Below are 23,863 nucleotides of genomic sequence, written 5' to 3' on the forward strand. Positions count from 1 at the left end.
CAGCCTGCAACTGCAGTAGTACCATGAGTAGTAATTTAACATCATGAGGAAAAATCATAGCATAGAATAATATTCATTGAGGCCCTCTGCCTTCAGGGATGAAAGTCATTAGTATTTGTCACTTACCCAGTAATTAGCAGTGGTTAAATCTGAAATAATTAGTAGAATGATATTTCTTCCCCTTCCTCATTTTCCTGATTGGAGAAATCCAACAGCAGTGAAGATTGAGCAAGTAATACAATTGTGTGTATGCAGATAAGCAGAATGTATTGCTTTTTGTCTTTTCTTTGTTTCATGAGTTCCTTCTGAAAAGCTCCATTCTCAAAACATAAGCAAAACACAATTACTGAAGTTACACTTCCAGCCTCCGTGCTTTACCTCTCCTCTACTGACAGTGCTTGCTATAAATACCTGTGATGAGTAATGCTTTTCTATTTCTTATTTTCCTTCTAAACTTCCTATGGTAAAATAATTTTTGTGATCATCCTTCTGGGAAGCAGGAGAAGAATTTAAACAGACGTGGTTTGATATTCTGTGTTCCTGCTGCTTCTCTAGCTGACTTATGGCAGCAGACTGAAATTGCTTTCTTCGTTTGAATACATTTAGGCAGTAACATCTTTGTGTTATAGAATAAGGCTTTTGGAACAGTGATAATGTGAGCAAGTGTTTGTTCTGTTTTGCACATATCTAACTCTAAAGAGGAACATGAATTAAAACCACAAGTCATCATTTGTAAGGGGATCATAACCTTTTGATTTCCCTTCATCTTAGCTTCTGGATACATAATAAGCAGTTGGTTTGTTTTACTTGATTTGTGATTTTCAACAGTCATATTTATAGAGAACTTTTTTAGGAGTGACATAAAAGAAGTCCCTTATTCTATATCAAAAAAAGGTATTTTTTCATACAATACTGCATATTCAGGAATGTTTTAGCATTTATGAAATCTGGGTTAATTTTGAGTTATTATTGAAAATTGAGTGATGGAAACAAGGGTTTGCTTAAGACTTAGTCCTTAATTTCATTTTTAATTAGCTACTGCACTCCTTATAAAGACAACTTAGGTGTTTAAAATGTATAGCTTGGGTGTGTCATAACTTCTAATTCATAAAATCATAATTTTGTCATAAATTTAATTATCCCTTTAATTCATTATATACAAATTATACAGATTATCATTTAATTCATATCTCCTTTAATTCAATATACAACTTTTAAATTCAAGTCACCATCTTACTGAGCCAAGGTATCTGGTTCTATATCCTTTGATTGAATATTTGATGATGGCCATTCTCATCTTTCAGGAATTAACGTTTTTCCCAAAGAAATTTAAATATCTACTAAATATTTGATTGCATTTATAAGGTGGGTTTTTTGTTTTAGAAACAGTATTTTGAAGTGGCTGTAGGGCAAATTCAAAACTTCAAGCACCTTAAGAAAAAATACAGACTGAAAGCTTGAAAAGAGAAGTTTTAACGTGTTTATTTCTATTCTTTTCCCTCAGAAATATTTCTAACAAGAACATCTCATTGATTAAAGTCCCCTTTTTCACATAGTGCTCTGTGCTAGTTATACACAGATACCTGCTTCTTTCTGCTTAGTAAAAATACTTTTTGCTTCAGAGAAGCTAATAGCAAGAAATAAGAAAGCAGGAACAAGAAGCAGCATTGTTTCTTTTCTTTAATGCTCTCTTTGCCACTTTTTAAGGCCATATTACTTTAAGATGTGCATAACTGTAAGCATGTTCTTTAGACTCCCCATATTTGATATGCAATTTAAACATATGCTTAAGGCCAATTGAAACCATGGAGATTTTAGTAAGTAAATTAGAATTGGGGTTTTTATTTTGCATATAAGCTTTTCTTTCTGTCCTCTGTTTCCCACCTCTCACAGTAACGTAGAGGAGAGGTTTACACCCTGATGATCATCACACCAATGGGAAATATCCTCAGTCTGAATGAGGGCCAAGGATCTCAGCTGATGCAGTGAGAGATGCAGGTGCTTGGTGCAGAGAAATTGGTCGAATTTCATCACTGTGAATGGGATTAGCATAACGCTGGTTCAAGGTGCTCTGCAGATCTTAATGCTTCCTGGCAAGCACTGGTTTTAAACCCGAAGGCTACTTCAAATTTCATCTTATTCTAAAATGCATTGAAACTTTTCCTTGTGAAAAGTTATTACTCAGGTCAGTGATCACATTTGTATTCTCCTGTTTTCCTGTTGTTCAGTTCTCCTTGAAAAATGTAACTTCCATTGTTAATAGAGGTTTTTCCCTTTATCTCCAACCCTTAGGCAAACTCCATTTTAAAATATCGAGTTAATACATAAAAGTAGGTGGCTTAAGGTAATTTTGGAATTTAGGAAAACAAGTTGTTTTAAGCTGCTCTTACTCAGATTTGAGTACCTGAGAAAATAAGAAGTTTTAGGAATTGAATCTGTGTCTGTTTTGCAGCACTTCCTTCAGATGCCACCAGGCTTGTAGTTAATCTCTCTTCCCACTGCATCTTCACTTTGAGTTAGACCCACACAATGCCCATTTTGATGGAAATGGTCATTAAAAATGTCAGATCGCTGCCATTGTAACCCAGCTATGACTGTAACATCTGCTAATGCTGCTCAGAGGGAAGCTGAGGCATAATTCAGGGAAATTTAATTGACGCTTGTGCTCTTGGATACTTCATTTATGTTTTAAATATACACACACACCAGCTGAAAGTTTACCACTGAATAGGCAGTAGCTTTATATCAGAGCTTTAAGATACGTCTCTAATATAACAAAGTTTTCCAGACCCTTCATTTATATCTGGGACATATTTAAGGATATGTTTTCTTAGAATTCCATGGATGGCAACAATAAATCCATATTCAACACAAATGGGTTATCATAAAACTGCATGTAGCCTCAGAGAACCATATGGAAAAGCTTCTGTGCTCTCTATGGCAGTAGCTGCTTGGTGCCAAAAATTTCCTGGGCTTTAGTAATAAGGTAAATATCTAAAGACTTCAGATGCGATGTTTCCTTAAATATTTCAGCTGTATTTGGAATACAGTTTACTCAAAATACCTTGCAGCTATTTCTCTGAAAATATTGAGAGGGCTTTTTGAGCTGGTTTTGCCAGAAGAAATTGGCATAAAGACTGATGTACAAGTTGAAGGACAGCTGGGCACTCCTGAATTTTTAACCTTTGACACCCTTGTGATGAAAATTAATAAATCTGGGACTAAAAATTGATGGGAAATAGTAATATTATCTCCATATGCCCTACTCTCTCCTTTGCCAAGGGAAATGACATTGTTCCAGCACTGACCATTATTTACATGGATTGGAGCTGACTTCTTAGGACTTTCATAACTGTGAAGACCATGGGGATCCTTTCTTCTGGATAAAGGCTCTCTCAGGCCACAGACTGGTAGAGTGAACTGAAGCCCTATTTATGCTTTCTAACCCTAACTTGAATTTATATGTAATGGTTCTTAGTTTTCAAAAGGACTTTGCAGAATTTCCCTCCCTGCTTTGAGTACGGAAATATTTTGGTGAGAATGACTGTCCCAGGGGTCTTAAAAGTGGTGCCAGAGGAGGAAGTGGAATGAGTGATGACTTTGTGTGTTATTCTCGTTTTTCCCATGAAAGACCTTTGGTTTCTTGGTTCTGATTTATAAAGACAGTTTTCTCCTTCTTTTCAGGCAGGTGTTAACGAAAATGATTTTTATGATGGTGCTTGGTGTGCAGGAAGAAATGACCCATATCAGTGGATTGAAGTAGATGCTCGAAGGCTAACAAAATTCACTGGAGTCATCACACAGGGGAGAAACTCCCTCTGGTCGTAAGTACAGGCTTACTTTTCTCCATGAGTTTCTGAGCTTTCAGACCAAGGAATTCATGCTGTGTTGTGTGTTGTTTCTTCAAGGGGGGGAAAAAGAAAGAATGGAAATGCTGTGTGGCATCAAATAATTGCATAGAGAAACAGTAAAAGGCAAAGTGATTATATGATTATATATGGCCTAAAATACATGTTTATAGGAAGAGAACTTCTATAGGCATTATTTATACCTGGCAAAGGAATCAACATGATTCCGTCAGATCGTGCCTTTGTGTTCACCTTTCAAATTTGACTTAAAGGTCCTAATTCTTTCCCAGTATTTAAATTGGTTAGTTTAGATACTAGGTTTGTTAGATATTGGTTTAGAATAACCACTCATCTTTGAGATTGCCCAATGCATAGGCAACCAACAAATCATTGGTAAAATGTCAAAATAATGTGGTTTCTAAATGAGCTGTTACCAAATTTTATAGCTGAATTGCTTTTGTTCTAAAGAAGAACTTCTAATATAACCAAAACCCTGCAGTGTGTGTGGATGAGGACTGCAGTGTTTGGTAGCAGGCACGTTGTGCTGTGCTTATGAATGCAAGCAAGACTCCATGCAGTTCAAGCCAGCTTTCCAAAAAGCTTTGAGGAAGGAACGCTTGCTATGAGAGCTGCCTTGCTGCATTGGTCTGAGGAGGAAGTGCAGGCACACCTAGCTCAGGACCTTAGCTTTGTACTGAAAGTGCTGCCCACTTCCAACACTGAAAACATTTGTGACCTTTCTGGTTACTGCTTGCGTGACAGGATGAGTATATGGCACTGGGAAATGACTTGTGAGCAGGCTTGGTTGCATTCACTCTTTTGGGACCAGCTTCTGAGTGTAGGTGAACATATCACTCTATAACCCAGCCAAGTGTGAATGAGGTGAGAATTGTCTATGAGGAATAGAGCAGTCGGCTAGCCTAAACGGGAACTGAAGGCAAGGGTTTGTTTTGTTCCTGATCTTTACAGTGCTTGTTCAGTACCTTAATTTCTTGTGGAGTCTCATTGCCTTATGTAAGCAAATACTCCCACTTGCACTACTAGACCTTTTGACCAAGTATTCGGGAGATGCACAGGCTTGGATCCATTCTGGTCAGAAATCTCCCTTAAGAAAAGGAATGTGCCATAGAACAAAAGGTAAACCAGAAAAATACAAGCATATTTAAAAAACAAAAAAGGTAGTCTTTATTTTTCTTCTATCATTTAATTTTCTGGAGCTTTTCATCTCTTTGAGCACCGCTGTGGGAGTAGGAGCCTTTTTGGCAATAAAATTTCTATATTTATTCCACATTGTTCTGTGTTAGGTAGATAATTACTGTAGAAAAGTCTTATTCTTTTCTATATTCATACTCTTGACATTGCTGTTTCTCAACACCAGTGCTGCATGGCTTCATCTTGTCATATTGCTATTTTCAGTTCAGCTCTACTGCAGGTATACAGCAGCACTTGATGCTCTATTTATAGTTGACATTCACAGTCATCTTCAGTTTGTTTGGTTTTTAAACTACTAAGTCTTGCTTTTGCCCTCTTTCCCCCACAAAGAGCTGGTGGGCAGGGCCCTAAAGGTCTACAGAAAGAGCAGGGCTGATGCTGGGAGAGGAGGCCCAGGCTCCTTCTGGGTCTTTACTCAGATGTATGGAGAAACAGGCACGTTGCTGCCTCATAGGAGCAAAGATGGTTTCAACTGGATCAGCTTTGCTAATGTCTCCTGGTAAATACATCTTGTAAGACTAATATCTGACCTATAGAAGGGCCAGAGGTGTGGGAAAATATAGTCCCAGGAGGTGGTGTCCTCTTTCCCTATCTCCAGCTTGCATACAATGAACTGTCGAGGAGGTGGCTTTTCTTGTCAGCGTGTGATGGCCTCCGTCCTACTTGCCATCTCTTGATACAGCTTTGGCTGTGGGACTGGCTTTCCTGGAGTCCACCTCCAGAAATCTCTCCCCTCATCAGATTGAACAGATAAAACCAATGTGTTTGACGTTTGTGTGCTCTGCTTCTCATGTGTAACTTCTTGGATATTTCTAAAAGCAAGTTGGTACTCCTCAAAGTGCTTTAGAAAGAGTTTAGGCTGATGTATGCAATCCTGTTCTGGGCCAAGGTGGGTGTCCTAGGGTTTCCAGAGTCTGAGCACCTGGGAACATCATACCCAGGAAGATGGCAGATGCTGCTTTCTGAATTCTTCATGTCATTGCATCTGAAAGATGATCTCAGTATGACTTTCTACCCCAATTCCTCAGTCAAGAAAGGAAAGAACCATGAAATCCTGGTGTGGAGGAGAGCTACGCAAAGCAAAACTGAATCCAAAGAACAGCAGAAACCCTGAGCTTGGAGTAGAATCTGTCTTAGGCTGAGTTTCAGAGGCACTGATAGATGTTTTGGTGCTTGTGGGAAACTCAGGAGATGATGACCTGACTGTAATCACAGGGGTTGCATGCAGTGAATTGGCTTTAGAAGCCAGCTCCGCATAAACACATCAATAGTACTTTTATTGGTGTGGTGGGTTCTTTTGAGACTGTTTTGCTATAATAGGCATTAGAAACAAAGCAGATACATTATCCTTCTCTTACACTTAGCTACTGACAGTGATAGTATCATAAAAGATCTGTATAGGATATGAAAGTTTGCACAAGAAGATGCCATTCTGTTACCTGAGGCACTTTCCCAACTTGATGAAATTGTGACAATAATATAGTGCTTTCATAACTAATATAATCGTATGTTGGAGAATAAGCTGTTTCAGGCACGAGTGCCAAAAAACCACCCCTCTGATCTGTGTTGTATTAGAAGCAAAAGCCTGCCATGATAAGATTTTTATTTAAGCCTTGGAGACTTTCCCACTGTTATATTAAAAATAAAAATCAAGACAGTAGGGTGTATGCAAAGTTCACCAAAGCTATTGTGTGAGAGGGATAAAGAACCAGAAAAGCAACCTTTTTTCCCCTCCTCTTTTTGAAGATTCTTGTTCAACAACAAAGTGGAACAATGTACTTAACCAAAAGTCCCCCCCCCGAGCTTCTGCCTTGATCAGTTTTGAACCTGTCCTGGTCCCTTTAGCTTCCTCCTTTTGACTTAATGAGGACATGTAAAATGAGCATTGGGAGGGCAGACAAGAAGACCCTGCTGAATCCTGCATCAAATAGCTTTGCCCCTCACTGTAGGGTTGCACCATTTGAGTTATTAACAGTCTGGCCTTTGATTCTGCTTGTATGTCTGAAGCTATAGCCAGAGCTAGTATACTGGTGGTGGAAGCAACCCTTTGCTCCTTTACAGCAGCACTGGCAACTGTAGTCTGGTTTTGCTGATGCCCTACTCTGTTGAAAGATAGTCTATTCACATCCAGCCTTGCTTGTTGGGGCTTTTTTGAGCTTCATAGGCAATGATAAGTTGAAGATTAATCTTGACACAATGCAAACAACACACAAATGTGCGGGGTTGTCACTTTGTGCTGGCAGGAATTGTTTCACCTCGAATATTTCTCTCCTAATCTCATGGGAAGTTGCTGTTTCTTGTCTGTCTTCTGCTGTGTGTTGTGGCTCTGCTTCATAGTCCAGGGCTCTTTGGCTTGAGGCATGAGAGCCTTGAGGAGGAAGAGGCTTAGGTACAGAAACAGCTATTTGGAAGCACAGATGAGCTGACTAGAGAAAGAAGGAAGCCATCCTTGGTTAGTAATGAATACTTGAATTATTTAATCATTTCCTTTTAAAGGAAAAACACTTCTGAGTCAAACCGTGTGCTCAGGCTGCCTGGCTGTGAATTCCATAATAGTCATGTGGAATTAAATCTTTCTGCTTTTCTTTTTAACTCCTGTAACAAGCAAAGCCAGGTTTTGAGCAAAACGTGCTGAAATTGAGGAGGTTTTTTTTTACCAGTCAAAGCAAGCGCATAAGCTCAAGGGCTGTTGATGTTCAGCTACCTCAGTCATTCTTGGGACACCTGAAATCATGGCAAAGCACTCTTTTACCATTGTAAATGGCAAACCGTGCTTATATTATTGAGAAGATCTGCAGGCTTTAAATTTCATGTATAAAGTGGGGGCCAGCTGCTAAAACCAGGGCTCCTCTTTTTGATTTTTACACTGAAGATATCCAGATCTTGGGAGTGCCACAAGTGTTAGTTGATTCAAATAAAAGCTAACACCTCGAGAGTGGGCAGAACATCAGTTCCTTTGTATAAACTGAGAACATCGGGAGGTTGTTGTCTCTGGACAGTCACTACACTGTTTCACTGTGTGGTTGATAGATGTCAGTGGCATCTTTCTGCAGAGCTGTTTTGTTTGCCTTCTCAAACTAGACAAAGTTGTGTTAATGATGTGGCCTTTTAGAAAGGTATGTGACATCCATCTCTGAGAGGTGGATGGTGCCATAGCTGGGCTACAGGAGGGTTTATGGCTGCATATTTTGGGGAGAAACGCAGTATGCAATTCTTTGTATTGCTGCCGGTACATCTTTCAGTTTTATGAACCAAGTATCTTCAAACAACTGTTCAAGGGTGTTGAGTGGGACACTGGAAGCATCACCATGGAATCTTGCCATATATTTAAAGCAATGATGTGATACTTTAAAATATGCACTCCCTTGACAGAGGGAAAAGATATTAATCACTCTTAGCAGTTTGGCAAGAATCTAAGACACACAGGAAACATGTTTCCCACAACCCAAACTGTCTTTTGATAATTTAACACCACCTTTTGTATCAAGAGAAAACCCACACGTCTAAATATATTACAGTACTGACTATAATATAAAGCTGTAGACGGTTTCAATGCAAAAGCTGTTTTGATTTTTAGAAGAAGATGCAATATGTCACTGAGTAAAGTGTGTTTGATTTGATGCATTTTCTTAAAATTAACCTTTCAGCCATGTTAAATTATGCACTATTGCTGCATGTCATGAAATAACATGACAACAACAATCAAAACATGGATGAAATTGTGCAGAATGCTCAAATTCCTAGGGGAAAATCTGAAATCTTTCGAAAAGTCAAAATAAACTTATTTCCTTGTATATCGTTATGACTTTTCAGAGTCATGGAAATATTGAGGATTTTCTTACTTTCATGTAAGATCATAGAATCATAGCATAGTTAGGGTTGGAAAGGACCTTAAGATCATTTAGTTCCAACCCTCCTGCTGTGGGCAGGGACACCCCCTACTAAACCATGATGCCCAAGATCATAGAATCAGACTCCTAGAATGGGTACGGTTGGAAAGGAACTTAAGATTATCCAGTTCCAGCCCCCTGCCATGTGTAGGGACACCTTCAACTAGAGCAAGTTTCTCCAAGCCTCATCCAGCCTGGCCTTGAACATTACCAGGGATGGGACAATGTCTTGAAGAAGGAGCAAAAAAAGAAAAGGGGGGATGTGGTCATTTTCAAGTCTAATTTATGTAGAGATCTGTCTGCATGCAACAACACTTTAAAGGTTAGTTGTTTTGAGGAGACAACAAATCAATGGTGTTGCTGGCTGGAAGGAATAATTACAATGACTTGCACATATTGCTTCTAAACTGACACTTTTAAAACTTGTGGCTTTTGTTCATTGCTGTTGAAGCTAAGTTTTATCTAGAAGCTGTGTATTCACCATTACACGTTCCCTACTGGGTCACTTGTTTGATTTCCTTGTGATACTCTGTAGGGATAGCACATAATGAATATCCAGCGCATCAGGTTTTTTCTGATTCTGCTTTTGTTAAAGGCAGATGAATAGAGGAATGAGTTTGCAAGCTTTTTTCTTGCAGTACACCGTCATCCTTCTCTGTGTGCAGTGTAGCCCTTCATGATCTCCCAAAATCCCTTTTGACAAACTGTCCTTAGGGAATTGTAGCTCTGGAGCAAGTTGGGTACCTTCCAGAGATATAGTTGAGGATAGATTTAGGTCAGTGCGGTTTGCTTCTAATTTTGGTGGTGCAGTACAGAAAGAAGTACAGTTCTTTAGTCACAAAATGAATGTGTTGCCCCAGATTTTAACTTATTGCTGTACTCATTGGCAGTTCCTCAAGAGCTGAGATTTGTTTTTATGGACAGTCTGTGTGTGAGGATTGCAAGGTGGTAAACTTCCTCGCTTGCAAGAGGCCGAAAATCCTTGCTTCCTTCCCAGTTTATCACTCGTTCATGGTATTAAGTTCATGATCTCAGCAGTAAGATTGGCCTCATGAAGTGATAATCACATCAGCATCTTCAGTATTCCAATAACAAGAGTATAAAGAGCAGTGATAATCCTTTCAGTGTACCTGCATTGGCATGTGGGACAGTGTAGTGATTACTCACAGGTATTTGTATTGTTTCTACGTATACCTAAGAAAAAGAATTTTTCACTGCAGATATGAAGGGGCAAAATACAACAGCAGTGCAGTACTGCTTTGGAAGCATAATAGAATAAACTGTAGAATAAATCCTGTCCAGCTCACAAGGACAGAAGTGGTACTTGGTGTTGACTTTCAAAGCAGTACCTATGAAAACCTACCCCGATGAAACTTCAGCAAATCCAGTGAAAATGTCTCTATGTTTTATCCAAATTACATAATAAAATAAGCAGCTGCTGTGTACAGACTTGAATTGTTATGGTGCATTAAATCAGTGCAAACTGTTATTTGCCCTGACTGGATGACAGGACTGCAGAGGTTATTACAGCTTCCCTGAAGTCAGGCTCTGGTAGAGTGAATTGCTCCAAATCCACTGAAATCATATCAAGTATATTGATGTGAGTTATAAAACAACCTGAGTTCAGTATAGAAAAAGCTCCCCTGATATATTAATGTCACTAGTTACATATTATACTAGTGTTTATAATTGGCTTTTTTAAGTTATATTTTTCCATTAAAATGGTGGAGCTATCTCATGGGCTTTCAGTTGCTGAAGCTCTGAGAGTTAGCCTTTGGCAGCTTCAGCCTTCAGTGCTCTCCACTTGCTTAATTTCAGTCCCTGTGCCATGTTCATCTTCCACCTTGGTGCTTGTACTTTATGCAGGACTTTCGTAGAGCATTTCTCACTGCTGAGTAGTCATCAATGAGGAGCTGGCTTTGTGACCAGCTCAGATGATCCCATGTAGGTGGGATTCTGACAGCACACTCAGAAATGTGCTTATATTTTCACAAGATTGGCAAGAATGTCAAAACTCGTTCTGTTGTGGGTATGTTTTGTCATGGTGCTCTTGCTCCAGCTATGACTCATGTACACCAAAGACTTGGTGACTCATGGTGAAGCACTGGAAGGGAGCAGGTTTGAATCATATATTCACAAAATACTTAGTGTTGGAAAAAGACCTTAAGATCATCCAGTTCCAACCCTGCTGCTGTGGGCAGGGACACCTCACACTAGACCATGTCTCCTGAGGCTCTGTCCAACCTGGCTTTGAACAATGCCAGGGGTGGAGCATTCACAACACTCTTGGGCACCCTGTTCCAGTTCCTCACCATCCTCATAGTAAAGGACCTCTTCCTTATATCTAACCTGAACTTCGCCTGTTTCAGTTTGAACCCCTTACCTCTTGTCTTATCACTGCAATCATAGAATCTTAGAGTATGAGATTGGAAGGGACCTCAAGAGTCATCTGGTCCAACCTTTCAAAGGGTGGTGCTGTGTTGAGAGAGCCTGCTTTGCAAAGTGAGGCTCACAGGATGCTCAGAAGAGGAAGGAAAGCTTCTTAACCTCCTTGGGAGGGCCTACAATGGGTAGTTAGAAATCGAATGAGCCAAAGCCTTTAGGAAGAGGATACATCAAATGAATACAGGCATCTACTTGCACTTATTAATCACAGCCTTGATCTGTATATTTTGCATGTGCATTATGACTTGTTGCAATGAGAATGATTGTGTATGGGGTTAGCTGGGGGACATGAGGCAGCAGTTCCTTTCCCCTCCATCCATGCCCTTCATCACTTCTGCATGCACCAAGGGATACTTGGCTGCATTTTTGTGTGATCTTGGTAGATCTGAGCTCTTTCAGCATTACTTTAAATATGCTCACGGCTGTGCACACAAATGACAGTATTTGCTGTTTACTGTCAGAGCTTTTCGTTTTCCATTACTTTAATATTCACAGGGAAGGAGACAAAAGGACATGGTGTGGCAGTGCCTGTATAGCTGAGATTTTTCTCCTCAGACACATGACTGATTTACAAAGGTGTAATAGGCACAAAAAAAGAATGGTAAATTAAAAACTTCACAAAAGGAAGTTTATAAGGAAAGGAATCACAGCTTGGTTGTGTTTAGCAGATGCAGGAGACCTGAAAGGGGAGGATCAGGTATAGGAATAATTTCAAACACAAGCAGGTCTCTTTGCATAGAGTGGCTTTAAATGATAGATGCTAAGACCACAGAATCTTTGGGGTAGAGGATGTCTTTGACCCCACAAAGACACCTTCAGATGTTACTGTCTGACTGTACAAGAGCAAAAGGAAATACCCACAGCTAGCACTGGACTTTCTAGAAAGTCAGAGACCAGAATCTTGTCAAAACCTGGCTGTAAGTGACAACCGTCAGGTGGGGAACACCTTTGCAACCCCAACTCCTCCTCGCTGAGAAGAGCGCTATAAAAATCATTGCTGAATTCATTCTATGCAAGTCAAATTCTGGCCCTGAGCTTTTCTTCACAGGCCCTCTGCAGGGCCTGGTTTCAGTGTATTCATTTAAGTCAGATAGAAGCAATTTTAAAACTTAAGCTTTCAAAATTTCAGCTATTTAAAAGAATTACCCTTGCTTGCTAGTCAAGCTCCAGCTCTTAAATCACACTGATTGAATTAGTTTGTGAAGCTTGCTGTGCTACCTGTGGCGAGCCTGAGCAGTTTTTGATTTGGCTTCCTTTTGGAACTGTTTGGCAATGTTAAATTTTTATCAGTATAAATATTATTATAGAATATTAATGTTAATGGCTTTGCATTTAATTGCATGAGACTACAAATTACTTCTCAAGCAGAAAGCCATTTAATTGTCAGCATGCTGATTCTGTTGCATGAGTAGTTTAAAGCTTAACTAACATGTTGGCTTTTGTATAGGTGTTCTGCTATTTCAAGTGTTTTGGCTTGTTGATTTATATATTATTGATGGATGCATATCTATGTGCTTGTCTGGTTCTATTTTCTATTAATTTTAGGATTTTGTAATGCAGAGAGATGAGACTCTCATAACAGCAGAATAAGATGGTCAGCTGGAGCCACGTCCATTGCAGATGATGCTAACATGAACTCTGCCAATGTTTGCTAGTCGCATCCACACCATCTCTTCCACTGTTGCCTTTGGCTTCTGCTGACCAGCACCTGACAGCTTTCCTTATTTATCTCAATTCGTGTGGGGTTTTAGTGATGCGGAAAAGCATCCTTGGAGACTAGGATAAGAGTATCAGATTTACTTCACTTGTTGCTTATTCAGCTTTCCATAATTGAGGAGATTGGCCTTAAGGTATTACATGCAGCAAGCACAGTTCAAACGATATAAAACCAAACACAAATAGTCAGATGTCTCAGCTGATGTACTTACCTGCTGGAAGCTGGGCAGCCAAAAGCCTGGCGTCCCTCCACTGCTTCTCATTTAGCACTCACTAAGTGCTGTGCTGGGTTGAGAGTCTTCTAGGTGTCCAATACACATAAAGAAAAGTAAGCAAGTTATACTGGGAAAGACAAGGCAGAAGGGTGTTCTGTTGTTCTGGTGGTATCTTTCCCTACACACTGCAGCCTGATGCTACTGTGGTTGGGTAAGAAAAAGCTGATTCTCTAGGCAGGAAGCTGCTAAGGCTGTGGGAGATCTGCTTTTAATTCTCCGCTTTGATTCAGGTTTCCTCCGTGTCCCTGGACAAGTCACTCAATCCCTCAGTTTGTCTTTTTCTTTTTTTTTAAAATGAGAGTGGCCAGGCTGAATATTTCCTTGCATCTCAAGAAACTTAACGTCAAAGATGTTCAAATAAGCCTTGTCTAAAGCTAATGCGTTACAGATAAACCCCAACTAATTAATAATAGTTAAATTCGCTGCAGTGATTTTGAATCCAGTTTTGATTTTTTTGCGTCTAATTTCTGTGAAATGACTTGATTAATGTTGGCAATAGATACTGAGATTTTCCTGGTGGGTTTCTCCTGAGGAGATAAGGCTGGCATAAATTTTAAGAAGGATTATTAATGGGAAGCACCTGAACCCAAATGGTTCCTGCCAAATCTGTATCTCATGATCCTTTTCTAACATTGGTGAATTAAATGAGGTAGTCATGTAAGTAGCGCTTTGTTAGAGCATGATGAACTAGAGGTAACCTGAAACACTTCAGAAGGTACTGTCATGCAATAACTTCTGTATTGCCTAGCTTCCTGCCAAGAAAGGGCTTAATAACTAACACACTCTTCTCTGAATGTTGGCATAGGACTTCCCTGAATGGTGTCTCCCTGACTCTATGAAACCAATAAGTATATGTATTTCTGAGGCATACAATGGTGGGTCCAAGAAGATTTCATGGAGTGAATTTAGAAGAGCTTCTCAATGGTAATTGTAGGGACATCCAAAGTACTGGAAAGCATTGCAGCTTTCTTTCAGTTTTCCTTAGATAGCTTCATTGTTCAGTGCTGATGGGTCCCAAAAAGTTTCCATGTGGTGTGCTGAAGAAATTAATGTATAGAAATTAATGATAGATCTCCCTGTTGTCAGATAACAATACAGATGGCATGCCCCAATACTAATGCTATCAAAAGACCTTATCTCAGTGTCGTGGTTTAAACCCAGTCAGCCATAAATCAGCCACGCAGTTTCTTTCTCACTCCACTCCCTTTTCTTCTCCCCGCACCCAGAGGGATGGGGAGGAGAACTGAAAGAATGCAACTTCCACGGGCTGAGATAAGAACAGTTTATTATCTAAGGTATAACACAAACCACTGCTGCTACCACCAATAATAATAACGATAAAGGAAATAACAAGGGAAGAGAATACAATACCACCTGCCCACTGATAATATCCAGCCTGACCAAGCACCAACCAATACCTAGTCCCACCCCGCAGTGAACTAGCCCTTCTGGGTAACTCCCAGTTACATCCTGGGCATGGTGTGCTGTGGTATGCAATACTTCTTTGGTCAATTTGGGTCAGGTGTCCTGTCTCTGCTTCCTCCTGGTTTCCCCTCTTCCCTGGCAGAGCATGAGGCTCAAAAAGTCCTTGGTCAGACTAAACATGTGAGCAGTAACTAAAAACATCGGTGTTATCAGTGCTGTTCCCAGGCCAAAAGTCAAAACCACAGCACTGCACCAGCTACTAAGAAGGAGGAAAAAATGACTGCTACTGCTGAACCCAGGACACTTAGCTATCATGTTTCTGTGATGGATCTCCCCAAAAACCTTTAGATTTCTGTGTCTACATGAATGAACAGAGCACTGTGTAGATATTAAGCTCTTCAATTCTAGGAAGAGCTGTACTTAATGTAAACAGACTGGTTGTTGATTTGAGCATGTGCAACATATCCATCTGCTTCCTAGAAGACCTCCTGTGCTGCGCATGTGTAGAAAATCTGCAGCTTTTGAGATTTTAGTACATTGAATGCTATTCTTCCTGTCTGTACCTGTAGAAATATGTGGGACTTAAAAACACTCGGCTCCCTGGTCAGAAGCTTCTGCCAGTTTTCCAGATACTCTGAATGCATGAATGCATGCAGAATTCCCCTTCCCCACCATGGGGAACATGATTTTTAAGCAGAAGATGCCCTTTCTGAGGCAAATCTGAATTTACAGTAGCCTCCTTAATATTGACAAAAAAAAAACATTTTTCTTATGATGTTTGGGAAAAAAGGGGGAAGAATTTAGGTCCCTAGAGGCAGTTTTGGATTTGGTGCCAGTGGGAGAAGGATCTAGTCACCCATGAGGGTTTTATTCTGCATCTCAGTAAATACAAAGTGGATGTTTAATCCTTATAGGCAAGCGCAGTTAACAGGATGTGGTGTGTGATCTAATACATTACGCTAATTTATCTTGTTCCATGGCCCTCTGTAGTCCTCCTATACTGCAAATGTAAAAGAATGGATGTAATCCATTTTGTATCTTAATTGGCAGACATCCTCTGAAAAGCACGTTGCCACTCAAGATGGTAAATGTGTACAACTGACAAGTATGCGTTCTCTTTTGGGAGAAGTTTGCACCTTTGTGGGGAATGAGAAAATTAAAATGCTGGAAATAAAAGCCCTATCATGAAAATGGTAGTGCAGCAGCAATGGTTTCTCATGCCACTAAAATGAGCTGGTTCTGTTAAAAACTTTGATTCCCATTTTTCTTTAATCAAAAGCCCTGATTTTCTTACAAAATTGTCGATTATGAAGAAAGTCCACCATTGTCTTGGTTTTGTGACTGTGGTATTCTCTTAGGTTTTATTTTCTAGGTGTAATGAATGTATTGCTTGCTCTTATCTTATTTGTGCAACTGAAGTGATAAAGGTTCTGGAATATTTCAGAAGCAATGATGCTGATTGATTTGTGACATTGCCATTTAGCCTAATTTTGAAAGAAGGCCAAGAATATTAATAATAATAAAAAAAAATCCAAAACCCAACCACCAAAACAACTAAACCAAAAAAACCCTCACCATTTAATATGTACTGTATGTGTACACTACCACCACCATCTAAACCTGCGAGTTTTGGTCTTGAATTTGGGTAGTTGAGTTCAATTTCTGGGTGCTTTTTCTACTGTTGGTTGGTTTCCAATCAGAAAAAGCTATTTTTCTTCTTCCTGGAGTTTTGATGTAGGCCTCCAAAATTCCTAATTTTCATGTCTGCTAGAAGTACATCTGCCTTCCTTTAACTTACACAACGAAGCTGAAAGAAAAAAGTTGAATTCTTTACAAGAATTAGTAGAAACCTATGTAACACACTGATGTCACTGTCTCTCCAGCATGTAACAGATCCCCTATAAATCCCTTACCCCAGGAGATCTTCCACTGACAGGCAGACAATTAGTATTTTCAGAGTGCTGCTAACTTGTTACAGTTGTTTAATGACCATTGAAGTAGTGTGTCCATCACAAGTCATAGGTATATTCATCTGTTCATATGATAATGAGTTCAGTCTGCTTGACAATAGTCAAGCTTTTTCCATTCAAACTAACATGAATGGCAAAATCTATTCCTTAAAGAAGGCTGGTGGAAGATTTGCACAGGGCTGGTTTAGTGTGTGAAACAGAGCTGGGTTTGTTCAGTCATTTTTTGAAGATCCCATGATATCTCCTCTTTGACTTTGGGGAGTATTAGTATACTTACATGCAGAAGTGCTTTTCTAAATCTTACTAAACACCTAATCTTTGGATTTAGGTGCCATTGCAAGTCTGGACATCACTTTGAATCTTTTATGTAAGTGGCACCACTTTAGATTTCATTCTGCTGTTTTATTTTCTGAGTAAAATTATAGATATTTTGCTGCCATGCTTTTACTTTGGCATCATCTTAAGGTCACTATTTTGTACAAGATGAAGCTGAGTGAACATGTGCTGGTCTTGTGGCTGATGATTTTGCTCTTGTTCTGCCCCTGTCCTTTTCTTGGTCTTCACCAAAAGCCTGAATCTCTCAGTGAACACATAAAGGCTAATTTGTCCCTTTAAATGTAAACACAGTGGAGTCAATGTTGTATGTTCATAGGTAGTTTATGGGTATTTGTTGATTTTTAAAAGATCAAAAAGCAAAGAATGTTGTGTTTGCATGGGTGTGCTACAACGGAAAGTTGTTCCTACAGGTGTCTGTTCTTCCAGGTACTCCTTGATCTCCGATTCATATGCTCTGATGCTTCTCTCATTACTGCCCAAATTGCCCCTATTCTTCTTTCTAGTCCTAAGAGCTTTCCTTATCCTGGTTCCATTCCCAGCAATCTGACTTTGTAGCTTATCTGAGAGCCTGTGTTAAAGAAGGACTGCTCTAGAGGACTGCTGGTTACGCACAATCAGTTTATATATAATAATATAGAATTTAATCATCCTGGACTGACTTTATAGTACAAACACACCTCCAAGCCACAGTTCTCCTCCAAGTCGCTGCCTGTTAAAACCAGGAAGGTGTTAGGGGAAAAAAGAATGTGTTACTGTTGCCTTTTCAGGCCAACAAATATGAGGGGCATTACGTTCTCCATCGCTGTATACACCTTACCGGAGGGAATATCCAGGCAGTATAAAAGCCACAGAGCTTTAAATCTACTCAGAATATAAGAAGCAGCATTCTATTTATTCTACTCTTCTTTAGGTAAAAAAAAAAAAAGGTGAGGCACAATTTAGGTACAAATGAAGATTTTGCTTTTTTAAGTTAAAGGGTATTTTGCTGTAAATTGGTTACCAGGCTGCTAGAAAGATCAGCCTACTGAAGATGGATGTGAGTATTGTAGCAGTGCATTAGTGCTGTGATCAATTGGACTCTGCTGTGCAAAGGCAGAATTGTCTCTCTGTTTCTACTGTTTCTACCTATTGCTAATAAATACAGGAATGACTGCAGGCTCTAGTCATTCTTGTATTGGAAGAAATGGAAATTTTCCTGGTTGAAATTCACAGGCTTTTCTTCCTAGAGGATTTATTACATTTTTCTATCCTCTCCAATAACAGCAGCAGAAATAATAAATGTTCTGTAGCTGAAAAGGTAAGATTTCTAAACACTGGGTGCATCTGCTCTCGATAAGCTATTTATCCCCAATTCTGCATCTAAAAAGAAAGGAGAGCAGTAATCCCTCACCTCCTGGAACCTCAGGATATTATCTCACTGTTTATTTGCTATGTGCTAGGCTGCTCTAATGAGCTGTTGAATCTAGATTTGCATGTCACTTTTTCAGCCAAGTGTTGACATGACTGTGCCACATGGGATTTCCATTGCCAGCAGTCTTACAAGCTTTATTACACTAAACACAGCTTGCAGTCATTCTAAGTTATGAAAAAAATAACTTAGTTACTCTTTGTCTTTTTCAAGGAGTAACTGGGTGACCTCTTACAGAGTATTGGTGAGCAATGACAGTCATGCATGGACTGCTGTCAGAAACGAATCTGGAGATGTGGTGAGTATCACAAAACAAGTTTTATGAAGAGCAGAGGTGGGAAAGCGGGGCTGTCCACATGGAGTTTTGACTTGCCAGATTGGTCAGTTAAAGACTACAAAGCAATTTCTCTCAGTCTTCCCCCTAATTTTAAGAGAAAATCACATCATAGGGAGAGGGATCCAGAATATCCTATATAGCAAACCTGCATGTGTCTGCCTATGGATGCAAATGCCGCCCTGGCAATGGTCTGGCCTATGATGTGTTTCTTGTTGCATGGCCCATGCAAGGATTAGCATCAGTCTGACGGTCCCTGAGGACATCTCATGCCCATGAGGCGCCTACTGCCAGAGAGAGTATAGGATCCCCTCTCTGAGGGGCATGGGGGGAATTGTGTTCTCTGGAGAGCAGCTCTGGCCTTATCCATTGTCATCATAGGGCTGTACCAGGTGACTTTGTTGCTATTACCCCAAGCGATAAAAGACTTTTTGAAGAGCTGATCTTCCATTTTTTGTATGTTTGGCCTGCATAGGTATTTGAAGGAAACAGTGAAAAAGAAATCCCAGTTCTCAATATGTTGCCGGAGCCACTGGTTGCTCGTTATATCCGTATAAACCCACGGTCCTGGTTCCAAGAAGGTAGCATCTGTATGAGACTGGAAATCTTAGGGTGTCCTTTGCCAGGTAAGAGTCTCAAGTGATGTTGATGTGGCTGCCTATACCAAGACTCAGAAATTTTACTTCCTTTGGATATTTTTGCTTTTGATGCAATACCTGTAAGTACAGTTATGCAGAAAAAAAAAAAAATCTGTCCAGATACATGATCAGTATCAAGATAAATCTTCAAATGCAATCACATAGTATCTACAAATGGTTTTATTAATAAAACAGCATTGCGTGGATGATCTAACAAGATTTTCTGTGTTGTTTGGGCTGAAGTGCAGCACAATTAATCTTACAGAGTGTGCATGTACTGGGGAGGCAATAGGATTATGTATCAGGACAGCCACTTGCAGATGTCTTGTGTTTCTCAGGCAAGGAAAAGCATTATATTATGTAGTATGATGATTATTTATTATTATGATTTCATACAAGCCATAGGACTTACCTAAATTAATTTGAAGGCAAATAATGGAACTGAACTAGTGCTTATCTTGTTAGAGGGGAAGGAGGGGAACTGGGGATGTAAAGAATTTCTAGCAAATTTCAAGTGCTATCAAATCCAGCATGATCCTTGGTAAGTCTCAGGTGAAGGTAAATGGTCCAGTCCTTGGTAAAGACTGGAATAAGCTTTCAAATCTTTTCTCAATTGTCCACTATTCATTCCACATCTCTCATTTTCTTTGTTTTATTTTGCTCTTTGATCTTAAATTCCTGCACCTTGGGGACAGTTCTTTGTTTGGCTTCTTTATTGCCTTTCCAGAGCCTACCATTACTGCTTTATCTGTTCCTGCTGCTTCTTAGAGATTTGCTACCTCCAATTCCACTGTCCATGTAGGGTCTTCACATGCCAAGCAGAGGTAGCCTGATTTTCGTCTTTTAGGTGTTTAGATACGCAGGAAACAAAACCAGTCTGGGGCACAGAAGGGATAATTCTTTATCAAAGAGAAGTATGGGGCAAGTATTATCATGAAACTTAGTAGGTAGGTGTATTACTATGAAGCAGTAAAATTTAGCAGCACTCAGACAACTGCTTTTCTGTAGGTAACAAATGCATCCTGGAGTTGAATGGCAGTGACCAGGGTGTCCTGTGTATGTGAATATTCATGTTTTCAATAGGATTCTGATTTCTTCCAACCATGGATTTAGAAAACTTCAACTTTGTGGGTTTCTTGTCCTCCATTATAGCTTTTACCCTGAAGGGGCAATTCCAGAGCTAGTATTTCCCCTTCTGTCTTGAAAGGACCAGTGGGCTGTCGGAAAGTAGTGATCTATCCCAAATTCCTGTGCTGGTTTGCAGAGGATCCACCCTATGACACAGGGCATGAGGCTCAAGGAAGAACATAGGTACTTAAAAAGGAAAGAGAAAAAAATGTTGATATTTGAAAAAGTGATTTTTATTAAACGCAACTGTTATTTACACTTGATTCTCATTTGCACATACACCCATAAAAGGCCAAATTCTGCTTTGCAGTGTTAGCATTTGTCACCCTTCAGCTTCAGAGGGCTGTATCAGTGGGTGAAACTGCTACCAAGGTAAGACCATAGCTGCACTTCCATCACCACTGCAATGAGTGCTATTCCAGCTTGTTGCAGGTCTTGGATTAGCATAGAAATGTAATCAGTGCTTCTTCCTGGTATTCATTTATTGAGTTAATTCCCTGCGGTTGCTGATTCCATTTATCCCTGAAAGAAAATACCAGAATCATTCATTGAGAAATGCATTGGGAATGGGGTGTGTTTATTCAAAATGTAATTGGACTGAAAGAACTAATAGGTTTTGATAAGCTGCCTACCCATCCTTTTAGCTCAGAAAGAACTGATGTTTCTTTCTTCTAGCTCATTTTATCCATTACACACAAAGCTCCTAGAGCAAACCTGTTCCTCGGGTTGCAGAGGCCTGTTTTCTTCCTGTAGGACATATGTAGTTCCCTGTAACTGGATTCCTCACCCTTTATTAGTGTCTTACTTGTTCCAAGTTAGATAACTCACTGGTGTGATAGTGCTGCTCTGATACGCTCTATTGCAGTGTGACTAGAAACGAAGTCTTCTTTTCTGACGGAGTTTTCCACTATAAAACTGAGCAAGTCTCCTAAGTTCAAAGTCAGGAGGTGGAGCTCTGTCAATTCAAACACCTCTGTCCTTTCCAAAGCCCAAAGACCTATGAAAGAAGTTATGCGATGCTCAGTTTCCTTGAATACCTGCTGTGGGTTTGATTATATTTGCACTCTGTGTGTGAACATACAAGAAATCACGTTGTCGAGAGCAGCAGTTTGGATGTGGTTTAGGACTCCCACGCACAGTGTCCTGAGGAAACAACAGTGACAGGCAGATATAGGGCATAGGGAAATACCCCAAGAAAAAAGAGGGTGGAAGGAAGGAAAGTAATTTTTCACAACTGTGAATTTCTTGTGTTTTAAACTTATAATGTTAGGGTTTCTATCTTTATTAATCCCTGAGTAAATGCAGCAATTTGCATTCAGGCTGTGCTCTAGATCAGCTTTCCATCACGTAGGCTCACAAGGGAGGGTAAGAAAGGAATACCAGATAAAGGATAAACCTCAGTAAGGTATTAATATTCTAGGAAAGCTTGTTTGCATCGACAGAAGAGATGGCAATGGTTAGGACCCATTCCTGTGGTTTGTGAATATACCTCCTGCCTATGCATGGTGTACCAAGAGTTGGAAAAATCATGAGAAATTACTATTTAGATAACTGGAGCAGAGGAGTTACTGATTAAATAATCTGTATTACATAAAATGATGGTAATTTCAATCAGTGAAATATACTACTTATACATTTTTGGTCTATTGTAGTCTAGTCTTGACAAACAACCTTTTTCTAGCCTATTACAGGCGCTCTACAAAAAAAGCTGTGTTATCCAACTGTGTCAGCACCGTCTTTCAGATGGAAGAAGTGATTTGCTGTTTCACCAAGGGAAAAACATTTAGCTGATGCCAGAAAAGGAAAAAAAAGGGAAGATGCCATAAAAGCCTACCTATAGCAGAGGATCAGAGGTGCCATTCCTCACTGGGGAAAAAGAAGACAAAAGCGCCAGCATTTAATTCCCTCTCCATTTTCCCAGAATCTCGGTATTTACATAGGCATAGACTGATACGCACAATCTTTTGCAGTTGCCTCAGAGGGCTGGATGTACTTTCCATGCCTCTTCTTTCTTGAACCTAAGGAAAATCAAAAAGAAACTGCATATGATCAAAAGTACCCAGAGATACGAGAGAGAAAATTAGCTGAGCTCTTCATGCATTTATTTATACTGTAGAGTATTCAAGGCAATGGGCAATTATTTTAATGGAATAAATTTTTTATTAGATTTAATTTTTAATAATTCTTATATAGAAAGCTATCATTGGTATCATGATTATGCCATCACTTTCAACCCATGATAAAAAATGAACTCTACTCTGTAATGGAGTGAGGTGTTTTGCCGAGGATGCACCATTTGGTTTTATTTTCCTTGCTTGTCTCTTATTGCCAGGCTATCTGGTTTTCTAGTGCTCACCTTGTATAAAATGGTGACTTTCTGCAAGTATCTTTCATTATAAGTGATATTGCATAAATTCAGCTAACTGCTTGCGAGAGTAATTTGTGCTTAGAGTGACAGTCTGCACTTATGTTCTGCTTTGTCATTGCAAAGCTAAAACTTAATATTGGGCAATGTAATATTTTCTGAAGAGTTTGCTGGGTAAAAATGAGGCCATATTCAATCATTCTCCTGGGAAAGGCAAATGTATTCTGGTTCTCCATACTTATCAAGACGAATGTGTAGCTACCCCCAGCAATGCAGTGGTTCTCATTAAAAGATTTTCTTTCATATTTTATTTGTAAAATGGAGTTTTGGGGAATCAGGATGGTTTGGGCTGGAATGGACTGTATCACCTAATTCCAAAAGAATTCTAGTTATTATAAGAATCAAACTGTGGGATATAATTAGAAAAATCAGATATTGGCAGAAAAATTTAAGAAGCATACTGCAGGCTAAGAGTTTGGGTTTCCTCTTGCCCATTATCATCATTCCTCATGCTTAACTGGAATTATTTGTTTGGTATTTGACTATACATGAACATATATAGAAAAGATTCCATGTATGGTTGAAGAATATAATTTCACTGCTGATTTAGTGTGTGATGTTAATGCTCATGACTGCCATGAAATAGATCATGTGGAAAAAAACTAAAAATCATCTGAGTTGTCTGACAGCAGATTTTTTTTCAGGATTTTTTTCACGTGTGCTCTCTGTGGCATGTTCAGTTTTGTGAAGACAAGTCAAATTTACTTGTATTAAATGGAAATGAAAACATCAGTCATTTGCAAAATGGCACGGTGAGATTATTAGGGCAGTCTAAAGGATTTAGACTAGAGTTTTATCTAAATCACTTGGATT

The 23,863-nt window shown here is 39.5% G+C and overlaps 1 protein-coding gene across 2 annotated transcripts in view; it reads left to right on the forward strand.

Moving 5' to 3' along the window:
• The window catches only part of CPXM2 (carboxypeptidase X, M14 family member 2), an 80,607-nt gene that overhangs the window by 30,117 nt on the left and 26,627 nt on the right, over window positions 1–23,863 (forward strand). The window contains exons 1-4 of one of the 2 annotated variants that reach the window (XM_062635210.1): window positions 1,886–1,998; window positions 3,685–3,824; window positions 18,739–18,823; window positions 19,335–19,485. In XM_062635210.1, coding sequence (XP_062491194.1) covers window positions 1,993–1,998; window positions 3,685–3,824; window positions 18,739–18,823; window positions 19,335–19,485 — 382 coding nt within the window. In that variant the 5' untranslated portion in view covers window positions 1,886–1,992. Of the gene's footprint in view, window positions 1–1,885; window positions 1,999–3,684; window positions 3,825–18,738; window positions 18,824–19,334; window positions 19,486–23,863 lie in introns of those variants that run through there. The other variant, XM_062635209.1, reaches the window with a different exon arrangement.

Source organism: Pezoporus occidentalis, unplaced genomic scaffold (genome assembly GCF_034315485.1).
Source record: "Pezoporus occidentalis ecotype Australia unplaced genomic scaffold, CSIRO_AGI_Poc_V1 ctg45, whole genome shotgun sequence".
Lineage (NCBI taxonomy): Eukaryota > Metazoa > Chordata > Aves > Psittaciformes > Psittacidae > Pezoporus > Pezoporus occidentalis.